At 54.6% G+C, this 9,287-nt stretch overlaps 1 protein-coding gene across 1 annotated transcript; it reads left to right on the top strand.

Moving 5' to 3' along the window:
• The first annotated feature begins 4,607 nt into the window (after positions 1-4,607).
• TMEM140 (transmembrane protein 140) lies at positions 4,608-6,476 on the top strand. Its single transcript, XM_054167847.1, has one exon. The coding sequence runs from the start codon at positions 5,880-5,882 to the stop codon at positions 6,435-6,437; it is 558 nt and encodes a 185-aa protein (XP_054023822.1). The 5' UTR covers positions 4,608-5,879; the 3' UTR covers positions 6,438-6,476.
• Positions 6,477-9,287: the final 2,811 nt, after the last annotated feature.

The following is a 9,287-nucleotide window of genomic DNA, read 5'->3' as shown; positions in this document are numbered from 1 at the left end:
GTCCAGTCTGAATCTTCCCACCTCCAGCTTCATTCCATTCCCCCTAGTCCTATCACTACCTGAGATCCTGAGAAGTCCCTCCCCAGCCTTCCAGATACTGGAAGGCCACAATTAGGTCACCTCGGAGTCTTCTTTTCTCCAGACTGAAGTCAGTGAGCTTCCTCTCTCTGCCTCATCTCTTTCTCTCCAGCATGCTCAATTTTAATCCATACATCAAAACCTATCGCTGCAAAATCAGGGCTATCGAAGTTTTGAGCATTTGAGAGGGGCTGAACTAGAATTACCAATACAAAATAAGACCTAGATTCTTTGTATCTGTGAGAAGAAAGGCTTAGCCAAATACTTCAAATACTTTCAAAAGGAAATACCCCATACAGCCCCTCTGTTGTGCATTGTGTAAGAAACAAGGAAAAATCATACCATATCACAAGCAAGACAAATTAGACACATAGGCACAAGTCACCATCACAAGGCCTCCCAGACAGACAAGTGGCTCAGCTTTCTTGTCAGGGCTAGAACTGGATGCAAGCATGGTGAAGAAGAGCACCTGTCGGGTGCGTGCCAGATGCCACAGGCACCTTCTAAGCTAAAGGCTGTAGCCAGCTGGGCACCAGTCCCAGGGAATGAGTTCTGCAAGCATCACATCTGATACCCTGTGGGATTAGGGTTCTGCCTCATGGAATCCTGAGCCACACATTCAGGTTAGCAAAGACCCTTGGGATCATCAAGTCCAACCATTAACCCTGCTCCACAAAGTTCACCCTTAAACCGTATCCCCAAGCACCAAAATGACCTTTAGACACATCCAAGGTTGGTGATTCAACCACCTCCCTGGGCAGCCTGTTCCAGTGCCTGACTGCTCTTTCTGTGAAATAAAATTTCCCAATGTCCAGTTTAAACCTACCCTGCTGCAGTTTGAGGCCATTCCCTCTTGTTCTGTCACTAATTACCCGTGAGAAGAGACCAGCACCAGCCTCTCCACAACATCCTTTCAGGTAACTGTAGAGAGAGATGAGGCCTCCCCTTAGCCGCCTCTTCAAACTAAACAGCACATGTCTGGGTCCAGACAACACAAAGCTCTTCAGCTTTGCACTGCCTTGGACTCTGGCTTTCAGGCTGCCAGCAACTTCCTCATGAAAGCAAGAAAAAGCAAAGCATAGAGCTGGTTTTGTTTTAGTTGTCAGCAGATTACAGAATGGGGGTGGGGGAAGGTAATTTTGTGATTTTCTTCTAAATAGTGATTTCTAAGCAACGCAGAATATGAGGTGAACTCTCTTCTCACTAGTCTAAGGACTTCTACAGGAATCCCTCAAGTACAATGGGGCAGTAGTAGCTGTAGTTGAGAAGGTTTATGAGTAAGGGTTCTGCTGTGCAGATTCCCTCAGGAATGAGGACCAAGGTCATGACCAGCTTCTGGGAAGGAAGTATTGAATCTTGCTTTTAAAACAGCAGGCTGAAATAAGCAAAACACTTTTGAATGGCCCATCTCATCTCATGCTTGACCTGTGATTGCTCCTGTCAGTAGAACTGTAGATAACCTTGCTGTGTGTGCTTGAACTGCACCACAAGAAACCAAGAGCTGCAGAGCAGTTCATGCCACAGTAAAGCCATGAGAACGTCCCCTTAACACTCACAAGGAATTACATTGTTTCAGGAAGCAATTCCAGAAAGGAAGGACTGCACATGAATTTAGTGGGAACTGGCTTCTCAGAAGTGCTTTCCTTTTCCACCCACAGACTCTAGGCCTTAACCAGCCCAAACACTCCATCCAATCTCTCCCACCTCCAGGCACACATATGTAGAAGCCCTGCTCTCTTTTTTCCTCTCCCTTCCCCCTTTTCTCCATGAGACACATTGATGATCATCCCCCTGTACCGCACACCTATCCTCCCCTGCCGGTCCATCATCATACTTTGAGCATCTGAAGCCAAAGGGGCAGCCATAAGACACCTGTAAAATGTCCCCAGGAAGAAGAACAGCAAGGCATATTGCATCCTGCCCAACATCCAGACAGTCTTCCCTGCCTAAACACCTGGAAGAAAGCAGGAGAACTACCTGCCAAAGAGGCAGTCAGAGATGTGGAAGGAGGCCTCCAGAACAAGGTGGTCAGTGGTACCAAGTCTTTAGCCAGAGGCTGACCGTACCTCTCCCTGTTGGCAGCCTTGGCATCCCAGGAGGTGTTACAAGCCACAGAGACCAAGACCCTGCAGGGAGGAAAACACAAGGCTCCTTGAGAAACACCTCCCTTGTGCTCTTGGATGTGGGTGCCAATAGCGCAAGCTATGTACCACACGGAGCTTTCCAGACCATGCCTAAATGTGAAATCACTAGGTGGAACTCTGTGAACAGCTGCAAGGCTGTACGTCCCACACATACACCCCCAGCACACACCTCTTTCACAGATCCACCTCCAAGGCTGCTTAAAAACAGGACCAATGGTGCTCATCTGACCAGGAGGACTAAAGCAGGAGGAACTTTGCCTCTCAGATCACTCGTGGCTTCAGAGGTTTCTTTTGCCTAAGTACTATGTCTGTAGGTGAGGGGGAGCACAGAAGAAGCTGGGTCTGGGAAGCAGAAAGAGGGGAGCAGCGTTCAAAGTGCAAGACAGGCAAAGTGGCCAGTGACTGCTGGCAATGTGGAGTCAGCACGGGGGCTGTCAGTCACCGCCACAGAAGTGTCCATACAAAACAAACTCCACTCAGCCCCCAGGGACACCCAAGCCACGGTAGTAGCCCACTTTTCTGGGTGAGCTTAACCCATCCGGTTCTTCACGTCAGCTGGCACAGCTGCGGGAAGAAAGTGCAAAGCTGCCCCGCTCACGGCACCTGGGCTCGCCTTGTTTTCTTGCTCCTATTTACGTGACGCGGTAGAGGGGAGGAGCATTGACCCAGGCTCCCACGGCCCTCAAAACCGAAACAGAAAGCAGGCGGAGGGGAGGTGGCAGAGCCCAGCCTGCACGGAGCCACTCAGCCCAGCAGGGAGGTATCTCAGCCCTCTCCAGCGTGTTTCCGTCCGCACCTAGCCAGATGGGCAGCCCGTAAGTATCCCCCACTGGGTCCTCCACCTTTTTCATGCTGCTGCCACTGCGGGGAGCTGAGAGGAGAAGCGGTGCTGCAGGGTGCAAGTGTCAGGGAGGGAGCAGGTCCCATCCTAGCTGCGACACACTTTGGCTGGGTGGCCACTCCACAGCCTGCTCCGTGTGCCGCTGGCTGGTCTCTGCCGGCAGCCCTTAGCCTGGCAGCAGGCTTTCTTCCCCTCTGCTTTGCTCGCAGCCGATCCTGCCAGCAGGGCAGAGGCTGAGGGAGCTGGGATTGTTTAGCCTGGAGAAGACGAGGCTCAGGGGTGACCTCATTGCCTTCTACAACTACCTGAAAGGTGGTTGTAGCCAGGAAGGGGTTGGTCTCTTCTCCCAGGCAACCAGCACCAGAACAAGAGGACACAGTCTCAAGCTGCACCAGGGGAGGTTTAGACTCGAGGTGAGGAGAAAGTTCTTCACCGAGCGAGTCGTTCATCATTGGAATGTGCTGCCTGGGGAGGTGGTGGAGTCACCATCCCTGGAGGTGTTCAGGAGGGGATTGGACGTGGCACTTGGTGCCATGGTCTAGTCATGAGGTCTGTGGAGACAGGTTGGACTCGATGATCCTTGAGGTCTCTTCCAGCCTCAGTGATACTGTGATACACGCAGAGATCACACAGCAGAACAGGCTCTCTGAGGTGGCTCTCCTCCACCCCTGCCACATATTTCCATGAGCTTACTAGGAAATTTGTTCTCTGCCCCCTCTGTAGAAGGCATGTGCAGCTAGGACTTTTAATTACTTCTGCACTTAATGGAGGTGGAGGGAACATGAGGTGACTGAAGAAACAGCACATGGTTCTACAAGCCTGCCTTCCACAAGAAACCAGTCTAAAGAAACAGGCAAGGGTTGGTGGGTGGACAGGGCCAGGACTTGGCTGGGCTGTACTCATCCCAACTCCAAGTTCTGATACAAATCCCTGCAGAGATAGTCAGCTCACCAAGAACCCATCCAAGCACTGTCCCTCCTGTGAAGGCTGTGGGGCAGCGTGGCAGGGAAAACAGTGGGCAGGCATAAGCCCTTCCAGGACAAGGAAAGGAAGAGCACAACGCCCAGTAAGAAAATGAACATGTAGAGACAACCAAAGCAAGAGGCAATACCAAGGACAAGACAAACTAAAACTGCACAAGTGCAAGGTCTCATTCTGCAGCACACTCTGGGCCTGAACACAGGTACTGTCCTGGGCCTTTGTGCCTTCATTGTAGATTCAGAACAATGGGCATCTCCCATGTGAAGATCCAGCCTCTCCAGAAGCCTGCTGTGAAGAAGACCTCCAAGGGAAGCTACAAGAAGTGGTGAAGTATTGACCAGGGGAAGGGGACAGGTCAGTGTCTGGATGCTGTGACCTCTCTTTCGATGATGTGTGCATGCTCTTCCCAGCCCCTTTTCCTCCTCCTGGAGGAGACCTTTGGGACAGAGAAGCTTTATCCCTGGGCATATTAAACCTAAGTGCCCCACTCCCAAGTATCCAGGGACAGGGAAGTGTCTCTAGTCGCCAGCACCGCAGCCAGGCCCTGGGTACAGATTGGGGGGGGGGGGTTTCTTGTGCCACTCTGAGGCTGTACCAAAGCCACAAGTGCCTGTGGGGCGATGGCCTGTGACATCCAGGACATCAGGATAATATACCACTGGGCAATGAGCAGTGAAGACAGCAAGACTGACATTGTGAACTTCCTGAGGGTAGTAAATGATTCACTGGAGATAATGCTTGGCAAAAGCAGGAAGGAGGTTATTTGAAGAGCCTCAAGCCAGAGGCTGAGCTTGAAGCTAGGGTCTCTGAGCTCCTTGCCCTGTGTTTATGCCTCTGTTCAGGCCCAGGTGGCCAGTGCTGTGGTGCTACGTAGCTCTGCAGCCAGTGACAGCCTTTCCTGATGCTACTTTCATAGTTTTCACTGTGAAGCAGAAGCCTGCAACAGGGCACTGAGGACAGTCTACATTCTGGGAGAAGAGTGAGGAGTTGGGTTTGCCAGGCCATCTAAGAGAGTAGCAAGCATGGCAGCAATCACAGGTCTGTCTCCATAACAACCATTCCCCCACGTCTCAGAAGAGGACAAGTGGCTGCAGGTGGGTCTGGGGTGCCTCTTCTTGCTGAACAACTGCCTGTCCATATGGGGCACTGGTCCTCAGGCAACTAGGACTCAGTGGGGAGCAGGGCTGCAGGTAATCAGCCCTGCCATGCCCAGAAATGTCCAGGCATGCAAGGACCTCAGGGACATGTGGGTGCTGGAAATGAGAGGCATCAGTGCCATCAGGTGTCCCAAAACTATGGGAGGTGAGAGAGGTGGGAGGGGGCTGAGGAGCAGGGGGACCCTACATTGCAAACCCTGTCACGCTCACATTTTATTCAGTAGTCTCAAGATCACAAGGGATGACCTTGTCTGACCACAACTGAAAGCATTTTGCCAGAACAGCTCTTAGCCCCCTCCTTACCAGACAGCACTTTTGCTCTCCACCCACCACTGCAGTTTACTGACAAATGCCTCCCTTGTCCCGCGTGAGGCCACGATGCAAAGGACATGCGTGGGGCTAAGGGAGCCATACTGTCCTCCCAGTGCTGTTCACACACAGGACATCATTAAGCCTCCTTTACTCTGGCCAGAAATGCACCCCTCTTGACCCAGAAACGCACAACGCAGTCAGAGGCAAAACAGAGACACTCCTGCTCTCCTTGCAGGAGAGGTCCCAAGACCTCAGTAGCACAGGTGCTGAACCTTGGAAAGGTTGCCAGAGCATGCAATACCCCAGTGGTCCCTGTCTCTTTGTGTTTTGCAGCAGGCACCCCCACACCAGCACCTAGGCACCAGAATGGCTCTGCTGCACCACAAGTGCGCAGGGCACCTGCTCTGTGTGCTGATCCTCCTCGAGGCTGCCGGCACCTTGGCCCTGATGCTCTACGCCCTGCTGTGGGAAGCTGGAAACCTGATCAACCTCCCTGAGAAGCGCATTGGCTTTTACAACTTCTGCCTGTGGAATGAGACAGTGAGGGGGCTGCAGTGCTTGAAGTACAAGCATCTGCAGATGATGGGCATCAGCCTGCAAGGAATAATGCTAGCCAGGATTTGTGTGTATGCCTGCCTGGTCTTCAGCATCTTCTACTGCATTTTTCTTGCATACATGAAGTGCACTGAGGAGAGAGAGGGCTGGAAGATGATCCACATCCTGCTCATCATCAAGATGGTAATTCTGTCTGGAGGCCTGGGTATGTTTCTGCTACAAACTTCACGGTGGATTCACCTCTGTGATTTAACTGGGGGCTTCCTGGCTCTGCTTGGGACTCAGGCGCTGCTACTGCTCCAGATTCTCACGGTCACTATGTACCTTGGCTGGGCCAAGCACACCCCCACCTCAAAGCCCTTCTACTGAGGAGGCTCTGCCCATTGATACTTAACAGCGAAGAAGATGCAAAAGTTACACATAACTGATTTAAAACAGCAGCCCCACTACAGCTTTAGTCATTGGCAGGAATGTGATCTTTGCTCCAAAGGCCCACATCCAGCCACACTCTGGCACACTGCTGCGTGCAGCACTCCTGCAGCAACCGGGCAGCAGATACCACTGCAGCTCAGAAGGCTCCTGGGAACCACAGCATCTGTCACACCCCTCGGCCTGGGGCACAGCATCAAACTAGTAGTGTTTCTGGCCCTGACCCCAAGAGCAGTGAAGGGGACAGATCAGCAGCAGCACTATGGACACAGCCCTCTGGACATATCCAGCTCAAATAGAGGCAGGTGGAGAAGCAGACAGGTTTCCTTCCTTGGAGCTGCCCAAGAGAACTCTGCTGCTTCTCCACCTCCTGGACAAACTAAGGATGCCTTTGAGGCGATAGTGACTCGAGGAGCACTGCCTTTGCACACCATCACAGCAGTGGCAGCCCCAGACCTGCACTGGAAATACTCTTTGGCAGCAGCACCCGCACTTCACCTGCTGGAATATCTCAAGTTCATTAGGATGAAGTGGCCCATATCCAACTCCAGCAGCAGCAGAGCACCTGGAGAATCAGCCTAATGGCTTCCTGAACACCAAACAGTCTTAATGAGGAGTGTCTCCACAAGAAAGCAAAGGATTTGGGTCCAGAGTACTCAGGCAGACTGTAAAAGGGCAGCTCGCTCGCAAACCCAGTTCAGACCAACAGACAACCCATGCAAGGGTGTGCTTAGGGAACACGACAGGGGCTGCCAAAGGCCACACAGAAGGGTCCTGCCTGGCCTATCCATAGCCAGAGCAAGGGGAGGGGTCTCTGCCATGGCAGTGCATGGGACCACCCCATGCCATGTCTGTAACCTTGCACAGAAGCACCTACTTTTCCCCTGTGCCCTTCAGGGACATGAGGGTTTATTTTCTCACCTGCTGTGGTCCTTGTGGGGATGTGGGTGGTGATGCTCCTTTGACCAAGTCTTCAATAAAGGCTCTTGAACCTGCCCCAGCCTCATGTGAATTGTTCTTTCCCCCTGCTTCAGACCATTCTCTTCCTTTCCTGGACCTCTACACCACAGTCATGTGGTCAGTCACCTCAGAATGGTCCCTGCACCTTCCAGTCTGCTTCCACCTTCTTCATCAGCTACAGGACACCTGGCCAAGCCTGGAGGAAAATTCAGCATCGGTTCCAGTGGGGACAGCCTGCCAGACCCAGCTGCAGCTGTCACACAGGGACTGCAAGGACAAGGGAGTCCTAAGGCTGGACCATGACTGTTTGACACTGCACAGCCATTAATGGCCTTCCAAGGCCAGCAACTCCCTACTCCCCTCCAGTGCCAACACTGACCCACCACAGCGACGCTCATAGAAAGCCTGATGTTCTTTTTAATCTCTTCCTGTTCTCAGATGCCAAACAGAAGTGAACATAACCTAATCTGGAGCCTAATCCCACTGAACACAGCACATACTGGGAGAAGTGACTGTCTCTTCCTTTTCCCCTATGGCCTTCATGGGCCTCCTATCAGCCTCTCGGGCCACCAACACAGCAGATAGAGAGCCCACTCCAGCCCCCCCCACCCCACACACACTATGCCCGGTGCTGTGGGAGGGGACACCCTCCCTACTCCCGCGTTTTGCTCCTGGCTAGCTGCACAGAAGGCTCTGTTAGCTGAAGAAGATCTCCCTGACGTATTTCAGAACATCATCTTCAGCATCCTCCACTGTCCCCTCTGTGTCAGCACCAGCGTCAGGAGGGCACAGGGCAACTGGACTGTGCTTGCTGCCTTGCCCAGTACTTCCAGGAGCCTCGCTTGCCGTTGGCTGGCACTCCTGCTCCTCTTCACTCCCGTACGGGGCCTTCTCATCACCTCCTTCGCACTGTAGATGCTGACCGATGACAAAACAACCACATTAGTTTGTGCGCGACTCCGGGAGCACCTCTAGGTGCGAAGCGGGCCGACAGCCCACCATGCCCGTGGGACCCAGGTCACGCTGGAGGCTGATTTCGTCCCGCAGCGCCCGGCTCGGCGACCGGAAGAGACAGGCAGGGGCGCGGGCCGCGGCAGCCTCCGCGAAGCGGGGAACGGGACCGGGAAACTCAGGAGGCGCTCAGCAGCGCCTCGGCAGAGAGGCTGCCACGGAGCTGGGGCGGCAACGCTCTGCCCGCGACCCGGACACCTCCTGCCCGCCCGCCCACGTTCAGGTACGGCCAGGGCTGCGGCCCCAAGCGCGGGAGTCCCCACCTCACCTCGGCCAGGACAGACAAGGCTACGTCCAGCAGCTCCGCCTCGTTCATGCAGTAGACAACCGCCGTCGCCGCCCTGCGCACCGCAAGGATGGACACTCAGCGCGGGCAGAGCCCAGCCTCGCCCGCTCGCCACCATCGCCACTGCCACTGCCCCCACCCCAGCCACACTACCTGGGCCCTGCTGCCTCCCGCTGCCGCCACCGCCCGGACTTGCGGGGCGCCACCGTCGCCCGCTGCTCCCCGGCCGCCCCCATCCAGGCCGGAAGGAGGCGGCGCCGGACACCTGCCGCCACTCCCCGCGCAGCAGCGCCGGCCGCGGGAAGCCCAGCGCTCGCCTGGCCGGCGTCGGCGCGCTGGGACCTGCCGTGCCCGTACAGCTCCCGCCGGCCACACAGCACCCGTGCAGAGCTGGAGCAGGGCGAAGCTTTGCTGCTGGTGCCGCCTCTATCGTTCTTAGGCAGCTCGCTTGAAGCGCTGGCACTCGCTGCTGCCGGCGCCGTGGCGAGACTGGCAGCGCCTGGCTGGCTGGCAGCGTCACGGGCTGGCTTCAC

Source organism: Dryobates pubescens, chromosome 15 (genome assembly GCF_014839835.1).
Source record: "Dryobates pubescens isolate bDryPub1 chromosome 15, bDryPub1.pri, whole genome shotgun sequence".
NCBI lineage: Eukaryota > Metazoa > Chordata > Aves > Piciformes > Picidae > Dryobates > Dryobates pubescens.
Note: the sequence above shows the minus strand (reverse complement) of the source record. Positions and strands in the feature narration are given on the sequence as shown.

Excerpts from the sequence above, each read along its gene's own strand:
- TMEM140 (XM_054167847.1), top strand. The coding sequence starts at position 5,880 with ATGGCTCTGCTGCACCACAAGTGCGCAGGGCACCTGCTCTGTGTGCTG.